The sequence below is a fragment of the Gasterosteus aculeatus genome, chromosome 6 (genome assembly GCF_964276395.1).
Source record: "Gasterosteus aculeatus chromosome 6, fGasAcu3.hap1.1, whole genome shotgun sequence".
Lineage (NCBI taxonomy): Eukaryota > Metazoa > Chordata > Actinopteri > Perciformes > Gasterosteidae > Gasterosteus > Gasterosteus aculeatus.
This window is the reverse complement of record NC_135693.1, coordinates 3,646,691-3,672,305: the sequence shown is the minus strand read 5'-3', so window position 1 is coordinate 3,672,305 and position 25,615 is coordinate 3,646,691. Positions and strand designations below refer to the sequence as shown.

At 42.1% G+C, this 25,615-nt stretch overlaps 1 protein-coding gene and 1 long non-coding RNA gene across 3 annotated transcripts; one reads left to right on the top strand and one right to left on the bottom strand.

Annotated features, from left to right (window-relative positions):
- Positions 1–294: 294 nt before the first annotated feature.
- Positions 295–21,413, bottom strand: slc2a15a (solute carrier family 2 member 15a). 2 transcript variants are annotated; one of them, XM_040178822.2, is made up of 12 exons: positions 20,346–21,413; positions 19,434–19,532; positions 16,713–16,873; positions 14,296–14,420; positions 11,437–11,582; positions 11,058–11,190; positions 10,538–10,725; positions 6,101–6,211; positions 5,397–5,498; positions 4,566–4,641; positions 2,400–2,527; positions 295–1,634 (listed from the first exon to the last, which is right to left on the bottom strand). In XM_040178822.2, the coding sequence occupies exons 1-12, from the start codon at positions 20,388–20,390 to the stop codon at positions 1,380–1,382; spliced, it is 1,569 nt and encodes a 522-aa protein (XP_040034756.1). In that variant the 5' UTR covers positions 20,391–21,413; the 3' UTR covers positions 295–1,379. The 2 variants fall into 2 exon arrangements, with proteins under 2 accessions (XP_040034756.1, XP_040034757.1); XM_040178823.2 differs by having other exon boundaries at positions 10,592–10,725.
- Positions 21,398–25,415, top strand: LOC144409514 (uncharacterized). Its single transcript, XR_013467988.1, has 2 exons — positions 21,398–24,929; positions 25,032–25,415. It is a non-coding gene; the product is annotated as an uncharacterized LOC144409514 (long non-coding RNA).
- The last annotated feature ends 200 nt before the right edge of the window (positions 25,416–25,615 follow it).

Genomic DNA, 25,615 nt, shown 5'->3' with positions numbered 1-25,615 from the left:
TAACGTGGTTTGTGAGTGTGTCTGTGTGTGTGTGCGTGTAGGTGTCTGTATTTAAAATTCTATCTAGAAGGACGGGAGGACAAGTGTGTTTTGAAAGCACACTTCTTCGAAGAGCTCTTTAAACCAATTGCCATTGTAAGTGTTGTTGAGGTCAACTTAAGTTATTGTCCTCATAAAGATAGATGTATAGGGTTGTGTGTGTAATTGTCTTAAATAAAGCCTCAGGTTGGCTTTTTTTGATACGCTGTATAAAACACTAAAAACACTCGACTCCAAAGTCAACCGTACCAAACATATTATTCATATCCGACTTTATAACAGACAATGAAGAGAAGAAAAGCAGGTACTACAAAATATGCAGGACACCTTTTTTTTACATCAAACAGAGGTGGGTACAAATAAAAGTCCGGGAAAAGATAGTCATAAAACAATGTAACAGGGAGAAAAGACTGTAGCGTTAAACACAGAGGTGCTAAGACGAGGACACAAACGAAGGGGAGAAAACAGGTCAAGGGAGGAGGGGGGTGATTGGGAACAGGTGAAGCTGACCAGGGCAAGGGAAATAATGTTAACAATATAATTAATGATAATGTCTATCATTGTAACTGTACAGAATACCCAGAGCTGGATATGACTCCCATCATATTGCCACTGGAGGAATGCTAAGCCGGTAGTTGTTAAAACAGACAAGGACACAGTATTACTATATTTCATTTGTGTTTTCGTCTTTAAATAATTCAAAATATCTTAAATATAGTTCCAATTATTCAAACAAAAACATTTTCTGTTTGTACAATAATCATTTCAGCACATTTTAATGTACAGCTCAGACAGTACTCTGATACTTGTGTTAAGTGATATGGCCCTATGAATGGACAGTCAAAACATGCAAACATATTGAGGTTCCACATGAAAGATATTTCTTTTACTGCAATATACAAAAGATAAACATTATTTCAAAAGGTTCACACAAGCTCCGGTAACATTTATTTTATGGGACACTGATGTGAGACTTAAGCACTGCGAAGGTTCAAACAATGGACAAAGGCACCATTGTACAGCAATGCACATTTTATCATAAACTAAAACTACTTAAATTTTTTTAATCAAAGTTTCTTTTTAAATCTCTGATTAGCTAACAATGGACGGCCATGAAAATAAGACTCAATGGCTCTAACAGATTGAATTATCATATTGATTTAAGAAGTTTAAAATAACACAACTGTATACAATTAACTGTTGTCTATAATGCACACCAAACCAGACCCCACTGAGTCGTTGTGAGGGTGGGGTTTGGTTTATGTCCACATGTAAAGATGGTACAATGGGCAAAACAAGCTGCAATGGTTTTGTTGTAACATTAAGAACCTCAAGCTTGGTTAAGGTACAGACGAAGAGCTGTCAAACTCCAGTGAAGCATGCTCCATCCCACCGTAGCCGTTCATCTTCTTTAGTTTTAGCTGGTCCACGTGGATCAGACCCTGCGTCAATGGAACTGCCTCTTTCTTGGTGAACATTTGGCTTATCTCCATGAAGGTCTTGTTCTTGGTCTCTGGTATCACCACGTAAACGTAGGCGGCCACAGACAGACATATGGTGCCGAATACCAAGTAGCTGTAAGACCCCGCAGACATCTAATGACGGACGGATGGAGAGATGACGTTAGAAAAATGCAATGGAGCATGTGATATATACAAAGTGAAATGAGTTAATTTGGACAACACTATAGGGGACTCAAGATACAGCAAAGCTGAAGAAAGGGTCATTAACTCTTTTCTCAGGTCAATAAAGGCTGGACAGGCATGATGCCGCACAAGGTTCACCCTCAACTCATCAAATACCAACAAGACCGAAATGTTTGGAAAAAAGAGGAAGAGGGGCCTCTGCTGGCCCTGTTGTTGAAGCACATGCTATATGACTATGTTGTTGCAATGTCCCTGGTGCTCAGGGACAGGGAAAAATGGTGGACGCACGCTTCGAATGGTCTGACTGTTGATCTCTTTCGCAATCAAGAAGATAACATGAGAAACACACTCTTAGTGAGATGCAGGAATACATACAAAAGTGGGAAAAACACACGGTCATAACAAGGATTTAATTACTTAAACATAATAATACTGCAGCGCAATCTTTCACTAAATTAAACAAGACAAGTACAACTAGCAGTTTGTGATATTGTTGAATCTTCCAAGCTGCTGCGTGATCCCTCAGAGAGTTTATGGGAAACATTACAGATGGGACACCCAGTTTCTAAATGGAGCTTTCAAAAACATATATTCTAAGATTGGAAGCAAACCAGTTTAGATCACATAACATTTTAGGTTATTGAAATGCTGGAGCATCGATATTAACATTTAGGGGCTGAATGGGTTAACCAGGGAAGCATATATAGTTCTCACCTGTAAAAAGGGAAAGACGAAGCCCACGGTGAAGTTAGACAGCCAGTTTAGAGATCCTCCGACAATGTAAGCAGCCGGCCGGTGGGATTGTTTAAACAGCTCTGCTGTGATCAGAAAGGGAACACCGGCTGGAACAGTAACAAAGCAAAACACATAGAAGCATCAATACGGATCACAAACATTGATTGACTGCTTATTAAAATATAATTTGTTAATTTAACTCAATATCTGACTTTTGGTCCCTTGCATGAGTGAAAACACTCTTAAAACTACATATCCCAAAATGCTGCATGATGTACCAGTTAATGTGCACACATTATGCAGGGTTCCTTGAATACATTTGCAATCTCAAATCCCAGAACCCCTTTTAATGTATTAGTATAAAACATGTAAAATAAGTTTTCTGATTAAATCACACACTATCCTTTGGAATTATTTATTTAATTTTGTAGATGAATTAGTTATTTGAATATCTTTGGATATCTCTATATTACTCTACTAATCCACAAAATATGCAGCAAAAATAAAAAAATCTGTAAAATCCTTTATAGCCTGAGAAGAAACTACTTTTGCCGATACACATTATAAAGGACACTGCAGATGAATCGGTTGAAAAATGTAACTAACAGACTGAACCATGGAACGTCTCCATTAAGGGGATATTTTTTCCAAAAAGTAATGTTTAAATACACAAATGAAGCACTGTCTAATGTTAACTCTTGCAGAATTAGGAGGTGGAGTAAAGTTCAAAATCAAGCTGTGGTGTCCTACCTTAAAAGCTGCATGTTGTCTTCATAAATGAGGTACCTTTCAGTTTTTTTGTTAAAAAAAATATATGTAAACATATAAAGATATAGACAATGTTGAAAAATATTTGTACTGAGGAGTGGCTGTGTCTGGAAAATATAAGTTATGTTCATTCATCATCTCTCGCACCAATAAGGCTCATGAAAGGCTAATTAGAGGACTGAACCAGCTGATAGGGTGAGAGTGTTTGGACTGGAGAGTCATATATCAAAAACTGCATATTACGTATGTTTAGTATTGTATTCTATCATTAAAACTGCACTATTAGTCTCTCTTACAGGAAGCCATAAAACATGGATTAGTACATAAGAATAACTGTGTAGGACGCTGTGGAACAACAGGAAACACTTTTCATGAATGTTGTCATTACCAATTTGACAAACCGTATGTTAAGACACTCGGTGTTCAAATTAGACAACCCGGTCACAAATTTTAGGGTGTGAACTCCATAGGGAGCAATTCAATAAAAGCAAAGCAACCTGCAGCTCTGCTTTGATTAAGAAAAAATAAATTCTGTCGTTCCCTCTGGTGGTATCTCGCCATGCATATTGTCTCCACACCAAGAACATGGAGGTACAATAATTGGAATAACTTACTTAAAGAAAATCTATTGTGAGCTGTAGCTGTGGGTCTCCCAAAGATATGATGAAGACAGCTAGAATGATAATGTCCATTCATTTGTTACTCTGATCAATTCATCACTTGAGTCTTTTATTTAAAAATAGTGTTCCTATGTGCTTGTCAACTGAAAACAGCGGACTGCAATATGCTGAACAGTGACTCCTTCACAGCTGAAAGATCAAACTAGCTTCATTAGAGTATACGGTTTCATTTTTGTTTCAGTTTGTACATCGGTTGTTTTTTTTGGAGGGGGGCGTGTAATATTTTATATGCACACACATTACCACTTCAAAACGAGTAATAGTCTCGTAGATTGTTTTGCTTTTATTTTATATCCACTATTGATGTTGCCATTTAAAAACACTCATTTGGCATTATCTTCCTGCAGAAGTACCGACACTGGACAATTTATTTTCCATTGTTCATCCTCTTTAGACTTTTGGGACTTGCATGTGAGCCTACGGCCCACCAGTATCGTGCCTCTTTTATTTAGACGGGCCAATTGGCACTTGGCACTTTTTCTCAAGAACATAAGAAAATAACTCTGACTTTTTTGTAGTGTACCAATATAAAAAACTGCTCTGTTGGTCGGACAAAAACAATTACATCTTACTTTACTTTTTTATGTTTAATGGTGTGTGTCACTCCATGGCAGGATATAAGTAGAGCACAACCATACAGGACGTTCCACTGTTGAAAGAAAGCATTTTAACATTATTATGTTATAGAACAACTTGCCTGGGCCGATACAGAAGCCGGCGATGATGCCAACGACGCAGGTGACACCAACGTAGCGCATGAAAGGTATGTGAGCCTGCAGGGGAGAAGGAGCAGCAGGACATTGTAGTTATTTCCTATGATGGGGAAACCTGACTCCTCCCTTTCCCCCATCACCTCCTTTGCCTCCTGCTGCTGCACAATGCTCCCCCATGTAATGCTGATGTTCCACGTGAGCAAAGCAGGAATAAGGTGCCAAGTGAAACTGACGGAGTTGTTTCTCCCCACACTAATTCCCCTCCTAAACACCTGGGATGTGTTTCTCCTCTGCGCTCTACCTTCACTTTTGTCTCCTATTAGGATGTAACTTCGGCAACATGAGGAAGCAAAGGATGGTGATATTTTTTTCTAACCAGGGGTCTTTCTGTGCTCTCATCTCAGCCTTGGGCCCTCTAAATGAATGTTAAACTATGCTAAACAGACCGTAAGTACTACGTTGACATTAATCAATGCAGCAGATGACTACCTGCACACGTATCCTATCTAAAGGGGCTTCTTTTACTTCATGGCCAGCAGCATGAGGGCCTGATGTTCCAGTACAGAGTCCCCACTGTTGATCACTCGCTATAAAACTCTTAACTTTATCTGTGGAGCAGACACTTCTATAGACTCCTGGGACTTTGTATAAATGTGAGTGTTCTCTCAAGAATAAGAAAAATAAAATAATAAAAGAAAAGTTCTGTTTCACAATATTCTTAAATTCACATGTAGACTTTTAAACTCTCACAGGGAGAAAAACTAAATTGCACTGTAGTGCAGAGATTTGGGTCTTATAGGTAAACAAACACGTACCTGTAAAATGAGGGACACTGTGATTCCACCACAGCAAATTCCCATCATGGTAAAACCCCCGATCATCAGAGGCCTCCTGCCCAGTTTCTCTATCGAGAAACACTGCAGGAGGAGACATTGTGAATAGACTGTATAGATGCAGGTAGGTCATCTTGTCGATCGGAATTTTTTTTTGTGTAAAACTAAAATTAGGGTGAGGCAACCAAACCCCGTTTTTAGATCAACTGTCATGAACAGTTTGGTTTAGGCAACATGAGGTAGAAGGAATACCTCGACATTTGGGGGAACAAAATTAAATGTCTAACACCACTAAAGAATCACTGATGTTGTATCTTACTTACTAAAAGGTTTGTGGTTTTAGACTTTTGTGCTTTGGGATAAACGGCCGTCTGTGACACATTTACTGCCAGCTTTTGTAATGGAAATATGACATAACGGAAATATTAAGCTTCAAAGGAGCTCTGTAGAAAAGACAGACTTTCTCTTTTGCATGACAGCTAACCACAAATAGCAGTAACCATCATTGCAACACCCTTGACTGGTCAGAAAAATCTGTGTTGAATTGAAATGCACATTGCCTATCTGTTTCTACCTGCTTCAGGTCTTTCTTCTAAATTAAGCTAAGCTAAGACCTAAGCTAAGATTGATTCCCATCTCGTTATCTTCTCTTGTCTCTTGGCATTTCTAATTAATAAGATTATTACCCCAACGAGTCCAGCAATGATCTCTATAATTCCTGTTCCTGCTGTGGTGTACGGGATCTCTGGTGCTGGGATACCCGCATCCTCAAAGATGTCGTTGGTATAGAACCAGATCTGTGGTAGAGAATAGGCCATTAAAAAGGTTGGCAAGTTAGTCCAATTAATGCTGCAATCAGAAAACTACATAATGTAAGTTGGTTAAAATATATGGAAAAATTGAAAGGGGCTTGAGGAATTTATAGAGAGATTTATAAGGGTGTGACCAATAACAAATATCTAGAATATGTCTCTGTCATTGCCGTTAAAAAAAAATAAGACAGGTGAGGTTGAATAACAAAACTACAGCTTCCTACGTTTAACACATGTTGGTCAAGTGGCCTCCCATCACTGTGTGCCACATCTTGCCTTCTTTGGCACTACCAATGGAAGCGCCAAATTGCTTGCCAACACTGAACAAAGCAGCTTTGAAATCAGTCCATCAGTACAGGAAGTTCTGTTTGATGGACTATTCTAAATGTTTATTTTTCTTGTGTTCTAGCAGCATAGGTTTGTGTGATGGGGCATATGCCACATAGAACGGAAACAACAAGCAGTCTTGCTTTCAATTTGTGGTTTGGTCAGCCGCAAAATAAGTGAACTTACTTTGGTATTTTGTTTAGAAACTGCACTAGTCCTGTGAACACGTCAAACAAACGTAGGACAAGAGTAGGCTCTGCATGTGACCAGCGGTAACCAACACCTGGTCCCTGACACGTGGTACTGAAACCCACCAAAGTCTTCCTGGAGAGACCCGCCCTGCTTAACTGCTTTATGCGGAGACGATCTCTAAAGGCTGGGTGTAGAACTCCAGCAGTTATTGTCGCAACTGGCCCCTTGGCAAGACTAAACCAGGTTATATACCGCTAAAAGCCCATAATGGTTCTGTTCAATGACGTTATGGTTGACGGCCGATGAGTATTGGGCGAAGATCAAGTTTGACAATGGCAAAATGTGGTACGTGTAATCATATAAATATAAATAATATAAATAAAATATAAGTGAACTGTTGATTATAATCTTAAGAAATAAATCCAGATGGTTAAAGGAGCCATTTTGCATTTTCACAGCAAAAAAAATAGATATTAGAGTTGAATCATGAACTTTACAAAACCGTAAAGCGGATTATAATAATCACCAAAATTATTAGTTTGGTTTCAAGCCGTAAAAATATTAATCTTTAACAATGATTAAAATTGTTTGTTTTTATAAAGAACAACAACGCCTAATAAGAGTAAAGGAAATACATTCTTACAAACTAGAGCCATTGAAATGATTTATGGGATCTAGGCAAACATCTTTTATTCTGGAACAGGCACGTGCACAGATACCCTAGAGGTGCTCAAGCACCTGGGGCCTCATTTATAAAACCTTGCGTAGGATTTGCGCCAGAAGTGGCGTACGGATGAAACATAGGACGTGCGTACGCACAGAAATATTCAGACTTATTAAACCGTGCGCACGCACGTCCTACGCAGTTTTCCCTTAATAAATCACAATCACTTCTAAATGCAGCGCAGCTTTTGCGGCTTCATGTCACGCCCGTAATTACCCATAGATAGTCTGTGGAACGCCCACAAATGAATATTCATCGATTGCGAAATCATGACACACTCAGAGGAAAACGAAGAAACGTAACTTCACTTCCACAGTGTGAAGTCGAAATGATCATTGGCGAGGTGGAAAGGAGAAGTCAAATGCTCTTTGGAGGGCACAGTGTGGGCATTACTAATGCCAAAAAGGCACTCGAGTGGCAAAAGGTTGCAGAGCAACGCTGCGGCCTCACAGCCTCGGACCCTGGCCGGAATAAAGAAAAAATGGTCTGACATCAAAGTGGATGCAAAAAAGCATTCAGCCCGCCATCGCCAAAGTGTGTCTGCCACGGGTGGGGAAAGGGGACACCGGAGCTGTCCCCTCTTGATGAGAGACTGGCGGCAATGACTGGGGATTGGGGACAGGGTCTGGGCCAACATCGGCGTCAGGGGGGTCGAGGCACGTTTGGAAGCTGTGCCACATTATGTAGCACAGCACATGCCAGCACGATATTGCACACCTTTTCAGGAGTAGACAATAACCTCCCTCCAGTGCAGTCGAGGCAGCGCCATCTGCCCTTAAACAGGCCGATGGTGCGCTGCACTACAGCGCGAATCCTTCCATGTGCCACATCTTCAAGAACGCAAGATCAGCCATTTCGCGTCATTACGCATTGTGATGGCATCATGGCATTTTATTACCGTCCATTTGATTGCATATGACAAGCAACAGCTGTGTTTTGAGGATGAATTGCATAACATGCCAATATTATTGCAGAACATATTTCACTTTTCTTTTTGAAAATGTGTTAATTTATATTTATGTTTGTTTTACGCTGCAGATCGATCAATCGGGTGTTCGTGTTATTTATGAGAGGCAGTATTGGCATTTCTTTTACAACAGTCTAGTTTTACACACGTTTTATCTCATAATTTCGACTTTCCATCCCCTTTCTGTAGTGCGGAAATGGGCTTCTATAGTTGTGTGTATCACTCCAGCCAATCCAAAGACAGGGTTTGTAACCAATCAGACATGGTATGGTTAGTCTCTGCTCGCGCTCGAAGGTGTTTTCTACGCGCTCGCTGTTTTTCTTTTTGACAGTAAGGGGGCGGAGCCAGTCACCATGGTAGGCGGAGACTAACCATACCACTGTGACTGGCTCCGCCCCCTTACTGTCAAAAAGAAAAACAGCGAGCGCGTAGAAAACCCCTTCGAGCGCGAGCAGAGACTAACCTCGCGAGCACGGAAGTTCACGTTTCGCGAGGGAGCAACTATCTCGCGCGAGATGAACTTTTGCTCGCGTAAGACAGAGATTTGCTCGCGAATGTTTGGTTTACGCGCGCGCATCAACCTGATTTGCACTCTCGAATTTTGACAGTGATTTGCCGCCATACCCTTGGCAGGCGGCGTGGCTGGAGAGCAGCCGAAGATTTAAGGCGTGGATGGCGAGGGGGGCGGCGGGAGCCCACGCACCTCACAGCATCGATCAGACCCTGAAAGCACCGTCGCCACCACCAACAGCAACACAACTTTCCTCATCCTCAGCGCTGCTGTCCGTATGTGCATGCCTCAGCAGTGCTTTGTTTCGGCAGGGCTAATTAGCAGCTGAAAATACAGCCTGGAGAAGGGGCGAGCTAATGAGTTCAGCTCCAGTTATTCCTGTGTACACTTTCTGGGCCTGGGCACCTTGGGAATCATTGTAATTATTAATTAATCTTTGGGGCCTAGTTCAGAAGGAGAATTTGGCTAATCATACAGGCAGAGAAATGATGACACAAGCTTTTGGCTTCAATCAGAAGACCGCACAAGGCCTATAAAACAATGAGGGATCATTTAAGCTAGATCAATCAGTTGAGGGAGCGGTGGAAACATTGGGGAGTGGTCTCGGCCGATAAAAGGAAGGAAAAATGAAAAGTGAATCATTGGTAAGTAACATGTTAGGGAGATAAAGTCCAAAGAGAAAAGGCGCCAGAATGTCCTAATACATCTGCATCCAGTTTCCCACACATAGACTAATTTGTGGCGGTGTGCCACTGATTCAACACCGGCCCCCACACATTGGGTTTGGCGTATTTAAAAAAAAAAAAGTAACGCTATTTAAATCACGTAGCATATTCGTTCAGCTGCATTTCCTTTGCCTGCTCTCCCTCCCCTTGGTGCACAATGCATCTGTCTCACGTGTCTTTTTTTTGCAAGCCCCGCAAAATCCGTTGTTCTGACAGAAGTTGCAGACTTTGCGCATGTCGGCTGTAACAAACAGACACCATTTGGCAACCAACAGTTGATGCTAAACAAGCTGAGAGACGGAATATAGAAACGGAAGATGTTTGTTAATATTGTTTTGCAAACACTTGCTAAACCTTGGAACTGCTGTTTTTTAGGCAAATGCCAATGTATTATGTATGTATGTATTATGTTAGCAGAGATGGCGGAGTTCAATGTTAGCAAATTCACACGAGTAAGGTTGCTGCTAACAAAAAACATTTTATTTTGTATGTGTTTATAAAATCTGTAATTCGAGAAAAAGCTTCTAAAAGTTTCATAGCCGTTGTACTACCTGGTAGAATTTGGGATGAAATATACGGTTTTGGTGCGGAAAATCATTAATTTGTAGACTTAATGTGAACAAATTAAAAAAGTTGTCTGACTGTTATCTTCACGTTTTGCTTTGAACGAATCCTCCCCAGAAATTAAAATGGCTACTTGTGTGTGACTAAAGTATTTGCTCCATCGGCAAGCACTTTAGACGTCGTGAAAACGTATGATATAGTAGGCTTTTGGTTATCACAAAATATCACAAAATATATTGTTTACAGACAGCACAGCATGAGAACAACTTCTTCTTCTACTCAGTTTTTAAAAAGTCCTTACAGCATCGATGCCGGACAACTGCATGCCAATGTTGATGACCATCACACTGAGCACCTGCCACCGGACTGTGTCATCCTGGAACAGCTTCCACACCGACAGCGTCTCCACTGACGACAGGGAGCGCTGCTCCTCCTGCATCTCCTCAATCTCAGCCTGGATGTCACACTTGGCTCTGTACCACTTCAGGGCTGCGAGGAATTGGACAGGAAACAGCATGGACTGCATCAAGACATGAGTCATTGCAGCTACATCATCATCAAGTGCTGTTCTGTAGGTTGGGGAATTTGTGCACCTTTATTGTTGTACTGTAATGGAACACAGTTATATCTTTAAAAAATAAAACAAAATACCCATGTTAAGGTAAATACAATTTATAACTGCCACAGTGCCATGAAATTCTGGATGTCTCAAAAAACATAACTGAACATTTTCTTTGACCACTTAGGTAATATTACTGTAATTTGATTGGTTTGATTTGGTTATCTGTCTTCTTAATGTGCAGCGTCGCCAGGACACTGACCTGTGATGGTGGCATGGACGTTGTGCTTCTCAATCAGCAGGTACCTTGGACTTTCTGGGAACCATGGCAACAACATCAACTGGATGAAGGTGGGCACCGCCACCACTGAAAGAAAGAGGGGCCAGTGTTCCTCCTGTAAGGGTCATACAACAGACTGAAACTCTTATCAGGTGTCAGCTATGAAAGGACAGCACAGGTGATGACATGACAAAATTGTATAACATTTTATTTAACAATGTCTGCCAGTCAGTGATTCAAAAGCCATATCATACATTAGATGTATTTATTGTCATGGGAAAAAACATAGTGAATGCTGGCCGTATTCATACAATATGTCATTTGTCAAGCAAAATAATATTGAAAAGCATTGACTGTCTACCTTTCCCAGAAGCTCATGTAGTCCCAGGATTTGGGCAGTGAAGACTCCGGTTCCAATAAAGATACTCGGCACAAGACCGAGGAAGCCTCGCAGGTTCTTTGGCGCTATCTCACCCAGGTACATCGGTACAACACTTAAAGAGATGCCTGCAGTGAAATAAATGCTCCATCTCAGGCACGTGCACAGACATTTTGAGGGGCAGGTGCTCAAACCAAACCAAAAAGGCATCCATTGTCAAATATATTCAGGAAATTGAAAATATGAATAATAAAATACAGAAATAAACAACACATTATGCTTCAAATTTTGTAAATGAGATAAATCAAGCTTGTGCATACTAATAAAGAGTGACTTACATAATTTCTAACATGAAAACACACACACTTCGTTTGTTTTACTTTTATTTATTGTTTGTCCATTTTTTAGGAAACGTCGGACCAGTTGGGACGTAATGTTTTCAGCAGCGCTAATGTTAATTTATCACCAAACAACGTCGGCAATTTGCCGTCATTACCAGTTTGTCTGCACAGCACAGCTCAGCACTCCACGAGCACGAGGAGGAGGGAGGGGGCGGGGCTACTGTGGCGGCAAATCACTGTCAAAATTCGAGAGCGCAAATCAGGTTGATGTGCGTAAATCAAACATCCATCCATCCATTTTCAAACCGCTTATCCTGCATGCAGGGTCGCAGGGGGGCTGGAGTCCATCCCACCCAACTTCGGTCAATAGACTGGTCGCCAGCCACTCGCAGGACTAACACAGAGACATAAAACCATTCACACTCACATCCACACATATACGGGCAATTTTAGAGTCCCCAATTAACCTGATCAACCTTGTAAATCAAACATCCGCGAGCAAATGTCCGTCTCGCACGGGATATTTGCTAATCTCTGCTTGCGCTCGAAAGTGTTTTCTACGCGCTCACTGTTGTTCTTTTTGACAGTAAGGGGGCGGAGCCATGGTGTCTCTACATGGTAAATTATGGCTGTAGCTGGTTGTCATCTACGGTCCACTATGATTACAGAGGTGTCGTTTGTGTTTTGACAACGTTTTAGCTCATAATTTTGACTTTCTATCCCCTTTCTGTAGTGCGGAAATGGGCTTTTACAGTTCTGTGAATGCATAACTCCAGGGTATCCAAAGACGGGGTTTGTAACCAATTGGATGTAGATACCACGGTGACTGGCTCCGCCCCTTAAGCCCAGTTTATGCTTCTGCGTTTTCAGGAAGACGCAAGGACACGCAGACGCAAGAGCCCCTTGCTTGCCTTTTCACACCTCCTTGCGTGCATCGACCCATTTTTCTAGGCTTGCGACGGAAAATACGGGACAAATGTCCAGATGTCCGCGATGAAAAGCAATAGTGGCGATGCACAATAAAGTCTCTGATAAATAAATAAACAAACCAACGACTTCCACACACAAAGACGTGACTCTCTAGGTCAGTGGTTCTCAACTGGTCTGGCTCCGGGACCCACCATCACCCCTTAATGACAAGCCGCGACCCAAATCGAGGAACATTCTCAACTTCTCAAATTGATTTAATGAAAATATGGTGCAGTTTGAACCTGAGATGGTATGGAGACAGAATACGTATGCCAACACAAAAACAAGTTTAATGAAAAAACAAAACAGCCAGCTGTTAATTCTAATTTTTCTTTTACCAGGCAAAGGCCCGCGAGTCGCGACCCACCAGTTGAGAATCACTGCTCTAGGTCGTCTTCGACAAAAAACGTTACTCCACCTATTGTTCTGGCGGTGAATTGCTCTGCAACACACGCAAGCCTTTTAGAACCATGAACAACAGTCAAAAAGCAGTGAGCGCGTAGAAAACACCTTCGAGAGCGAGCAGAGATTAGCCTCGCGAGCAAGGAAGTTCACGTTGAGTGAGCGAGGAAATATCTCGCGCGTGACGGACATTTTCTCCCACGAGACGGACATCTGCTCGCGGAAGTTAGATTTACGCGCGCACATCAACCTGATTTGCGCTCTCGAATTTTGACAGTGATTTGCCGCCATACTGGTACTTGAGCATGACTAGGGCTCTGTCTGTGCACGTGCCTGCTACATCTATTATCAGTCATAGCATAATTGTTGTATAACTGGGATTGTGAATACATGGTAGTTATTAACGTTAACAAAACATTTATTTTACATGCAGAACGCCCGGGCTTCATATGAATTCATGAAAATCTGCCCTCTATGAATGGAAACTGCGATCATTTGGATTCTGTTGAAGACACAACACACATCTCTAGTAGCCACAATTACCTGTCAATGAAAAGGTAGCCCCGCCCTAGTATAGAACAAACATGGTAGCTTTTAAGTTTCTCAGAGAACTGAACATAACTAGCAGATATGAATGAAACATTAATTGTAAAGCTAGTTGCCAATAGCTACCAGCTGAGTTTGTGCTATGCTCAGAGAAGCACCAGATACATCATGTCTCTGCAGTGTTGCTTCGCAATTATATGGATATGACTAAATCATACATACGTATACGTATACATACGTTTCCAATTACTTGTCCAATTAACTGATTAACTGAGAGTAGGATATTCATTGTGGCGTCCCCGATCGTTTTGTGGACTTCTGTTCTGAAGCCTTGAGTTCGGAGGTTTATCGCTCTCTTGTATTTAGCTTCGTCATAGTATTTGTTGTGCAACCAATGAACTGAAGGGACCATATTTGGACTTCGGAGGAGTGAAAACGGATACGGCTAGAGTAGGGACCCGTCAATCACAGTAAGGCCACCCTAAAGCATGCTCGGAAATTGACCATCACTTACGATTTCAAGCATACTCTTGGGGTAGTGTACATGGCCTAATGGATGCAGGTGTGTGTGTATGTTGTGTACCTGAGTGAATCCCTGTGATGAAGCGGCCGACGATGATCATTTCAGGTGACCCACAAATCCTGCTGAAGCCCATGAGTAAGCTGGCAATAAACACCAGCACTGTTGTGTTTACCACCGTGCCTTTCCTGAAGGTATGCAAACACACACACAGTAGGCAGACATTGTGAATATACATGAAAGCATATGACCCAGAGGTCAGTGAGGACATCAGTAATATGTGATTGATAGCATTAATCAATCCCTGTCCCTCTCGCCTGATGTACACACAGTCATAATGATGGACATGTATGCGTGTAAGTATCCCAATTTGCTGTAAAACGTTAACACAGCCCACACGGTTGGCAATAAACCGGGATTAACCATAAAACACTGCAGTATGATGAAACTGCTCGGCCTGTAAATGGGATTCTAAAATTCCTGATTTCCTTTGCATGTAAATGTCCATTCAAGTTCCATGAAACAGTGGAAATGGGTGGAGCTTGCAGGTGATTTGCATTGAAAAATAAGAGAACTTTCCTCTGCCCGTTAAGATCTGGCCCACTTCATAGGGGGGGCGAGGTGACACTGTGCACTCTGAAGAACAACGGGACACCAGGATAGGGGGGGACGGGGTTACCAGCAGCTTTGAACACAGAGGAGAGAGGTGTGATTGATAGAAGACCCGGTGCCTTTAGTGTTTGGTTCGCTCTGTCTCTGGGGGCCTTGTTTCCTAAACTTGTTATGTTATGTTGTTATGTGTTATGTCTTGCGGGCATGTTTCTCACTGTGACTGCGCTAATGGTGCATGTTCCGATGTTAGTTCTGCAGCACCAGATGCTGCTGAGTGTCTCTCAGGCTGGCATTGCCAATTGGTCACTATCCACCCCCATTGGTTGGATGGTCTACAGGAGGGTCATTGGGTGAGGTGTCAGGACAAGAGTAGAGCCAAGAACCAAATACAGCTCTGAGGGCTTCTGAGGATAATTGTCCCCTGCTCGATATTGAAATCTATTTGTTTAGCCTTGTGTCCTAAAATTATGTTTCAGGCAGTCGTATGCATGGATTACGTTTGCTTTTGACATTTCACAAAGAAGTCAGCGTCGGAAGGAGTTCAGGGTGGTGGGTGCGGTGAAAAGAACTAACAATCATTTCACCCAGGATACTGCTGTTCATGTTCCATGTGAAACAAGTATCTTGATTGCTTTGGTGTTTCTTTACGTGGCAACAGTGGAGCATTTCTGTACCAGCGCTCAGAACTGCAAAATATTCACTTGTCAAGTTCACTTTTAAGACTTTGGAAGGCCAGGGATGGAGAAAGCTGCTGATGTCTCCGATCCTATAATTGTTTGCTTTGAATGCAGACCATGACCTTTGATTAGCAACTCTGTGTCTGTTAAAAACTAGCCTGACTAGTCAGATTTGAACTGGGCAATGCGACCCCTGGGTAACGCCTCACAATACCAGGGTCTGGTAACCCAGAATGCATTCAACCTTACCTCAATCTGGCTTCTCAAAATTTGAATGCAAATTACATCCAAGTGGCTTCATCAATTACAATTTGCTTCCATTTTTTGAGGAGCAAAAGGCGTGGAATATTCAGGTTGCCTTATGAAAGTCCCCGCGTAGCTAATGGGGTTTTCTTGGGTGGCTAAAGATGTGGGCATTCTGTAAGCCTTCCAGCTAAGCAACTGGGTTTGTGCTGTAATGGTGAATTAAGTATAGCTAATTTTTGGAGGTTCTTTAGTAGATGAGGCGTTGTGCTAAAACTGAGAGAAGGAGATCGAAATACAAAACCAGCAAAAGTTTCTTATCTTGCTTGCTTTTTTGTGGTTGGAAATATAATTTTTTAAACTCCAACCTAATTCCCTCCCCCACTACAGCAGACAATAGAGAGAATGGAAACAACAAATGGAGAAAGAGAGGGGCGACATCTACAAACCTGTGTACACATCTGTTTCAATGCTGCTTATTTAGAGTACTTATTGCGAATGCTCTGGTAGATTAATATAGATAAATTGTGCTTTGTGATGACAGTTTAATTTAGTTTGGCCATAGCCAAGGAATTGTCTAATATGCTCAATTATAGTATGCATTCCTTGACTCTTTTTCTCTCCAACTGACATTTCGGGAACTTCCCCCGTCAGAAAGTCATGAGCACACACACACAATGAATTTCACAAACACATCCATATAATCTGGTCTCAAGTAGAATATTTCACTTGCATAGACCATGTGATGTAAAATTCATTCCGTGGTCCCCTGGGAAACACGGCTCAAGACCAAATGGACAAAGTTGATCTTTTTGGAATTAAGTACTCCACTGGTATCATGTGAAACAAGAAGGGCTCCTGTTTTTATGAGAGAACTAATTCATCATATAAAAAAAAAGAAAACCAACCCTGACCAGTGTAGAACCGGAACTGGAATCCTCTTCTTACCTGCCGAAGCGAGTGACCAGGATGCCCACGATGACTGAACCGAGCAGACCTCCAATAGCGAAGACAGACACGGTGAGAGAGTACATGAGGGTCAGGGTCTCCTCGCTGAGTCCGGTTCCATTACGATTAACCACAGACTGGTTGTAAAAGTCCTTTATGTACTGAGAAGTCAAGGGATGGCAGGAGAAGGAGGTAGGGGAGGTCAGGAAAAGGGAAAGTGGTGTGAAAGGGAGCAGAAAAAACAAAAAATCCATGATCATTCAAGATCATGGATTCAAAAAGTGATAGAGGTTGGTGAATGGTTGAAAGAAAGAAATGGAACAGTCTCTGGTGTTAAAGTTACACATTTTGTCCCATCTGGCCCTCTTCTTAGTGGTTATATGATAAAATCATGCTGCTGGGGGGATAATTGGTGACTCTATTCTCCTTGTGGGTCTGTGGATGTGAGAGTTAAATCATGCAAAGACATAGTCTTTACAGTAATAAATCCCATGACAAGGAAAGTGAAGAACAATAATTTCACTGGATTTTCTTACGACACAAATCAAAGAGGTCGGCCAATGTAGTTTAATTAACTCTGACGACACCAAACATCAATACACAATATTTATTTACAGAAATGACGTATGAAAAATGTTTAACACGAAATATTTCAAGTAATATACGTAGCTGTTGGTCAACACAAACAGAAGTGCACATTTGGAGCATCAAGTCTAAAGAAGGTACTCGCTTATATTTCAGACTGTGTCATCAACCTCACTATTGTTGACGATCATGCCCTAATAACATTTCCATGGAATAAAAAACGGTCCACATGAATACACATTATGAACAAGAACATCACAAGAATACGTTGACCAGGTACATAGTTTTATGACTGGTTAGTTCATTCCCCACCTTCTACTGGTAAGGAGAACTAGGCACATGATCCTTACAAGAGGGTACTGTCAATTCTACTTATGAGCCAATTAGAAAGCATTCCTTCTTGATAGGACAAGAAACCATGTTTCATCATGTGTCCAAGATATTCTTATTTCACGAGGCCAGTACCAACACACTCTTTCTTTATCCCTCTCTTTTTTTTACTCACACATTTTATGCTCTAATCAAATCCAAGAGTATTTGTTTGACCTCATTCTCCTAATCAGTTTACCATGTGAAGGCACGAGATGGTGGACCAGCATAAATTCCCCCGACTGCAAGAGGAAAGCCTGCAGCTAGAAGCTTTTATGCATGTGACTTTTTGATTAAAGCCTAATTCGAAAAAGGCATCCGGAGGACTTTTTTATTCCATTGTTCTATAGTACACTTAATAAATAAATAAAAAACACAAACAAATTCCATTACATGCTGGCTCATTTTATTAACTATGTCTGCATTCCAATCCACACTGTCATTCTATTTTGTATGTAAGGAAATATTCAGTAAGTTCCAATAGTACCTGGCAGTATTTGCAGTGTGTAGGCCTGCATGCTTATTCTGACTACAATCCTTTGTTTAACAGATATACTGTATGAGCAAGATGGTCAAAGTTCAAGGTGCTATGTTGTGACAAAGCAGAGTGTCCAAATTTAATAACAATAATAAAACAGTATGTACTTTGTAAGGGCAGTGCTGAAGTTAAAAGAAAGTATGCAATTTGGAAAGCTCAGGTTAATTTCAGCCCACTGAATTACTTTTTGTCGTACTTACATGTCATGGTAGCTCCAGTTCAAATGTGGATGAAGCTCTAGTCTAAGTTAATTGAATAGTTTACTTTTTTACACTGACGCTTGTATTGTTTTTTGCAAACAGCCAGCCATTCGTCTCAGACAACAACAAGCCATAGATGTATAAAGATATAGCATTAATCTCAACTCGGGTTTTTCACGCGAACAAACGGAGGGAAAAAAAGCTCTGGTTTTCGCTTTTGGTGCATTGAGGTTGTATTTACAATGGCAACCTGGCAAAAGCCTCTTGATGGAACAGAACAAGGGCTTGAAGTCAAATCCAAAGTTTAAAATACAGCACAACACATCCAAACATATCAAACACACCCATTACTATTACAATACTAGAAGACATACTGACTGTCACACTAGCAGTAACAGAAGGAAACCTAAGGGAATACACAAAACAAGCAAAATGGGTTTGTACTGTCAATTTAATTTACCGTGCAAAATGGACGTCCCTTTGCCAATTAAAGTCTATGGGATGAAGTATTTTGGGCCGCAGTGGCATCACATGGCCCTTGCCAGGATGCTTTAATTTTACGGTTAGTGACTGTTACATTTTCTTCAAGCCCAGCGCTCTTCCAAAGGCCTTCCATAAGACTGAAACAGAACTCCCACTTATCCCCATGCAATGACATGTAATCAGAAGAAGTTTCTCACCATTGAATGATTGGGTGTCTCGCAACAAAACATTTGGCATAATATAATGAATTAAAATAGTGTAGTGTGCCCATGGTACTTGTTGCATATCCCATATCCTGAGCTTCCTGTTACTATAGTTGGTACTTCATGTGGCTTTTATTTTAAAAGAACAGTGAGCAAAACATTGTTGGGTGCTAGAATTCAAAAAATAGGTTTTCAGCCTCTTTTGAAAATATTAGAAATCAACAACAGCAACCAATAAGACGAATAAGAGCATTGTTTTCTAAGCATTGATTCTTTGTTATTTAATAAATAATCATGTTAATTAGGGTTTGTGTGTGCATGTCTGAGTGAGAGTGCATCCTACCACAGCAGGCGAGTTGACCACAGCCAGGTTGTAGCCATAAAGCATGGAGCTCCCGAGGGAGGTGAGGAACGCCACCGCCAACAAGGAGCCGGTCAGTTGCTATAGACGGCAGAAAGGGAGAGGGAAGTTTAATGCAAACAGGGATGAGGGGAGGGCACAACAGCATTTATTCAGCTGTTGGCAACTAGCTTCACAATGATTGGCTCACACCTGCAAGTTATATTCAGTTCTCTGATGAGAAACTCTTAAGCTACATTACATCACATTACATTACCGGTCATTTACATTACACTTTAAACCCATGGCTTTTTTCACATATTGCCTGGGGAGCAATTAGGGGTTAGGTGTCTTGCTCAGGGACACTTCGACATGGAACATAGGGCAGCCTGGAATCGAACCACCAATCTTGTGCTTCCCAGCACACCTTCTCTAACCCCTGCGCCACGACAAAGCTACCGTGTTTGTTCTTGAACCGGTTTTAGGAGAAAATGGCTGTTGTTCCCTCACAGTGAATTTGGAATGAGGCTAAAAAGTTTGCATTGTTCACATTCCTCTGCAGCCAAAACAAAGGGCATGTTCGTCTAATTATTCTGAGAGAGTGAAAGCCAGAAGCATTTCCCTCCCTCTGTGACATACTCACAAAGATAGAGGAAACAGTTTAAAATATTATAACTTTGGGAAGAATATGTGAATAATGGCTGTAAATTTAATATAGGGCATGAAAAAGGCTGCTGTGAAAGTGACTAAAATAATCCGGAGAGAACTATAAGTGATAACATTCATCTGAAAGTTAGTTAGCAGGTAGTAAATCATATTATCCGCTGGCTCCGTGTGTCTAAAAGCATACGGATCAGTCAGCTGATTGCCCGGGCTCCGAATCTGATCCGATTCATGAAGGTGGTCGTAACTTACCGATGTGATTTTCCCAGACGATGGAATTAAAACCTCCTCGGCCATTTGGGAAGTCTGTACTGCGGTCCCTCGCGGTAAACAGCAGAAGGGTCTCTCTCTACACTGCAGAGGATCTCATGTCTCAAGGCTGACGGCAAGCGTGTTGCGTCACATCCTGTTGCCAGCGTGTTTGATGTCATCGAACTTTTCACAGCTCTGGCTATACTGAGTTGACTGTAGCGTGATTTTTTTCATCACAAACAGTGAATTTTTATCTATGTGAGGCGCTGTTAAACACCTCACCGTCTAGCAAATTTTCTCTCCATCGAATAGTTGCTAAGACGTTGTTTAGCGTCAACGTTACTTCTATTAGCGTTAGCATTAGCTTAGCAGCTAACCTGGTGATGTCTTCCCTCCCTACCTCTCCTGCTCTTTCTTGCTCGGTGTGTCACATGTTTAGCTATTCCTCTGCCTCCCTTACGGATAATGGTACATGTAAGAAGTGTAGTATATTTGATAAATTGGAGGCGAGGCTTAGTGAGCTAGAATCACGGCTCCGCACCATGGAAGCTCAGTCGTTAGCCGCTGTAGTTACCCAGCCCACCCCCGTAGCAGGTGCGGGCCACATAGACGTAGCGTTCGCTCCTGCTAGCCGTCCCCCGGCAACCCCCGAGCAGCCGGGAGGCTGGGTGACTGTCCGGAGTAAGTCTAAGTCGAAGCACACGGTTAACCACCAACCACTTCACGTTTCAAACCGCTTCTCCCCACTCGGCGACACACCCGCTGGGAAGCCAACTCTGGTGATAGGTAGCTCCATTCTGAGGAACGTGAAGTTAGCGAAACCAGGGACCATAGTTACGTGTATACCGGGGGCCAGAGCGGGCGACATTGAGTCGTATCTTTAACTGCTGGCTAAGGATAAACGTAAATACAGTAAGATTGTAATACACGTCGGCGGTAATGACTCCCGATTACGTTGCTCGGAGGTCACTAGAGTTAATGTGGAATCGGTGTGTACATACGCTAAAACAATGTCGGACACCGTAGTTTTTTCTGGCCCCCTCCCAAACTTGACAAGTGACGACATGTATAGCCGCATGTCGTCATTCCGCCGCTGGTTGTCGAGGTGGTGCCCAGTAAATAATGTGGGCTTCGTTGATTACTGGAAGACGTTTTGGGGAGAGCCTGGTCTGATTAGGACTTTGGACGGAGCTGAACTTCTTTCTAAGAACCTGACCCAGTTTCTTAGTGGACTTAATCCATGACCCAGAGTTCAGACCAGGGAGCAGAGTCGCATTCTTACACACTTCTCTGCGCTTCTGAGCAGTCACTCAGCATAATGAACCCTATAGAGACCTTGTCTGCCCCACGGACACAGTTATCTAAGTTAAAGGTAAACAACCGAGGAGTTATAGTAAATAACTTAATTAAAGTTAAAACTAATAATGCAATAGTGCAACAAAATAGGATAATTAAAGGGGGTCTTTTGAATATCAGATCTCTTGTCATCTGAAGTTGTTTTGGTAAATGAACTAATATCAGATCACCATGTTGATGTATTTTGTCTTACTGAAACGTGGTTGTTGAATGTGGAATATTTCCGTTTAAATGAAGCGACTCCTCCGAGTCATGTTAATACTCATCCGAGGCACAGGCCGGGGGGGGGGGGGGTGGCAGCTATTTATGACTCCTGCCTTTTAATAAACTTTAAACCTAAGGTGAATTATAACTCATTTGAAAGCCTGATTTTCAGTCTTTCGCAACCGACCTGGAAAATAATCCAGCCGGTTCTCTTTGTAATAGTGTACAGGGCCCCAGGTCCTTATTCAGAATTTCTTTCTGAATTTTCAGTTCTTAACGAGTTTGGTCCTTAAAACGGACAAGGTAATTATTGTGGGTGACTTTAACATTCATGTGGATGTCCTTAACCCTAACGACAGCCTTAGTACTGCATTCTGTTCATTGTTAGATTCAATTGGTTTCTGTCAGTGTGTAAATAAACCAACTCACTGTTTTAACCACACTCTCGACTTGGTGCTTGTGTATGGGATTGGGATTGAACATTTAACAAATTTTCCACAGAACCCTCTCCTGTCGGACAATTGTCTGATAACCTTTGAATTTCTACTATCAGAACCACCTCCTCCTGCCAAGGGTTTCTACAGTCGACGCTTATCGGATACCGCTGTAGCCTTATTTAAAGAAGCCATTCCTTCTGCTCTAAGTTCAGTGCCCTGCCTCAAGATACAAGAAGACTCCTGTGAGAACCTCAGTCCGTGCCAGATCGATAATTTTGTCGATACTGCTACAGGCTCTTTGAGAGTGGCGCTGGACGCTATTGCTCCTCTGGAAAGAGGAATAGAAGCAAGAAGGAAGTCTGCTCCGTGGTATAACCCTCAAACACGGAACCTAAAGCAAACTGTGCGGAAACTTGAACGATTATGGTGTTCCACCAAATCAGAAGGATCTAGGCTAGTTTGGCAAGACAGCCTTAAAACGTATAAGAAGGCTCTCCATAACGCAAGAGCATCTTATTACTCCTCATTAATAGAGAAAAATAAAAACAACTCCAGGTTTCTCTTCAGCACTGTAGCCCGACTGACAGAGTCACAGCTCTGTCGAGCCGTGTATTCCTTTGGACCTCACTAGTAACGACTTCATGAACTTCTTCAATGATAAGATTCTGACTATCAAAGAGAAAATTGATGGTCTCCTGCCTTCAACCAGTGCCGACCTGTCCTCTGATGTAGGAACCTTGGATGCAGCAGTGGGCCCTGATGCCTGTTTGGATGCCTTCTCTTCCATCAACCTTGATCAACTGACTTCTTTATTTTCAAAGTCTAAATCTTCTACTTGTCTCTTGGATCCGATTCCGACCAAGCTGCTTAAGGAAGTTTTTCCTTTAGTTAGCACATCCTTATTAGATATTATGAATCTGTCTTTGTTGACAGGACATGTACCACAGTCCTTCAAGGTAGCTGTAATTAAACCTCTTCTTAAGAAACCTACTCTTGCTCCAGAGGCGTTGGCTAACTACAGACCTATCTCTAATCTTCCCTTCCTCTCTAAGATCCTTGAGAAATCCGTCGCAAATCAATTATGTGACTTTCTACAAAACAATGCTTTGTTCGAGGATTTCCAGTCAGGATTTCGAGCGCATCACAGTACAGAAACAGCACTGGTGAAAATTACAAATGATCTTCTACTTGCATCGGACCAAGGACTCATCTCTTTTCTTGTCTTGCTGGACCTCAGTGCCGCATTTGATACCATAGACCATTGTATCCTGTTGCAGAGACTAGAACATTTAATTGGTATCAAAGGAACTGCACTCAGCTGGTTTAAATCCTACTTATCGGATCGATCCCAGTTTGTGCTTGTAAACGGTGAATCCTCAAAGACCACCAATGTTGGTCACGGAGTCCCACAAGGTTCTGTACTTGGACCGATTTTATTTACCCTCTATATGCTTCCTTTGGGCGATCTTATCAGGAAACACCGCATAAACTTCCATTGTTATGCAGACGACACTCAACTGTATCTGTCGATCAAGCCAGAAGAGACGGACCAGCTAGTTACACTTCAAGAATGTCTTGGAGACATCAAAACTTGGATGACCGGCAACTTCCTCATGCTGAACTCAGAAAAAACGGACGTTATCCTGATAGGCCCAGAGCGCCTTCGAAGCCAGCTGTCACGTGATACAGTTTTTATGGATGGAATTGCTCTGGTACCCAGCAGCACCGTCAGGAATCTGGGAGTTCTCTTCTACCAGGATATGACCTTCAACTCGCATATAAAGAAGACTTCAAGGACTGCCTATTTTCATCTACGTATTATATAAAAAATCAGGAACTTCCTGTCTCAAAGTGATGCAGAAAAATTAGTTCATGCGTTTGTCACTTCCAGACTGGACTACTGTAATTCTTTGTTATCAGGCTGCTCTTGTAAATCTCTTAAGCCTCTCCAGTTGATTCAGAATGCTGCAGCACGTGTATTAACAAGAACTAAGAAAAGGGATCATATCACTCCTGTATTAACTTCTCTGCACTGGCTCCGTGTTAAATCAAGAATAGATTTTAAGGTACTTCTCCTCACCTACAAGGCACTTGCTGGCGAGGCACCGTTGTATCTTCAAGGCAGCTGCGCTCCATAGATGCTGGGTTACTTGTTGTTCCTATGGTTTTAAAAAGTAGGCTGGGGGCCAGAGCCTTCAGTTATCAAGCTCCTCTTTTGTGGAACCAGGTTCCACTTTCAGTCCGGGGGGCAGATTTGGTCAGCTCTTTTAAAGTAAAACTTAAAGCTTTCCTCTTTGATTCTGCCTATAGTTAGGGCTGGCTCAGGTTAGCCCGGACCAGCCCTTAGCTAAGCTGCTATAGGCTTAGAATGCCGGGGGAATTCTTAGGACACACCGAGCTCCTCTCTCACGCTCTCGTTCTACCATAATTCAAGTTTTATTAATGCACATGACTAATTCAGCTTTTTTCCGGGAGTTTTTTTGTGCTTTCTCCCCTATCAGGTCTCCGTAGATCGTGGTTCCTTCGGGACCCTGGTCCTGACACCTACCGTGGCCATGCTGATGCCATCATCATCATCATCATCATCGTTATTATTATTATTATTATTATTTTAGATATTAATCATATTCCTGTACTCGTAAACCAACATTACCCTCTCCTAAAGTCTCTGTGCTCTCCCTCCCCACAGGCTTCTGTGGATGGTGGTTCTATCTGATGGTGATTGCCTCTGCAGTGGTCCTGCTGTGCGCCTGGCTTACTACTCACAATTACTTGAATCATTTCTGTCATAGGAATTGCATGTATTATACATTGTTCATTCTGTACACATGGCATCCATTGTAGTCTGTCCATCCCGGGAGTGGGATCCCTCCTCTGACGTTCTCCCTAAGGTTTCTTCCCTTTTTTCCCTCTTGGAAGGTTTTTTTCATTTTTTGGGGAGTTTTTCCTGTGCCGATGGTGGGTTTCGGGACAGAGGATGTTGTATGTGTACAGACTGTAAAGCCCTCTGAGGAAAATTTGTAATTTGCGATTATGGGCTATACAAAATAAAATGAATTGAAATTGAATTGAATGCCAGTAGCGAGCCTGGTCACGCAGGGTCCACTGGAGTGCAAGTGGAAGCCAGTGGCAGTCTACTTGCTGTGTGCCAGGCTTCTCCTCCGCCCGGCAGCAATCCAAGGGCCACGATAACAAGACTACACAGTGTCATCACATGACGGAGGCCAGCGTGACAGACCCTACTGCTGGAAGCAATTAACTCTAAGTGAATTC

Excerpts from the sequence above, each read along its gene's own strand:
- slc2a15a (XM_040178822.2), bottom strand. The coding sequence starts at position 20,390 with ATGGCCGAGGAGGTTTTAATTCCATCGTCTGGGAAAATCACATCG. Across the intron at positions 11,191-11,436 it reads TACATGAGCTTCTGGGAAAG|GAGGAACACTGGCCCCTCTT; the intron begins GTAGACAGTCAA and ends TGACCCTTACAG. Across the intron at positions 4,642-5,396 it reads CAGTGTCCCTCATTTTACAG|GCTCACATACCTTTCATGCG; the intron begins GTACGTGTTTGT and ends TCTCCCCTGCAG.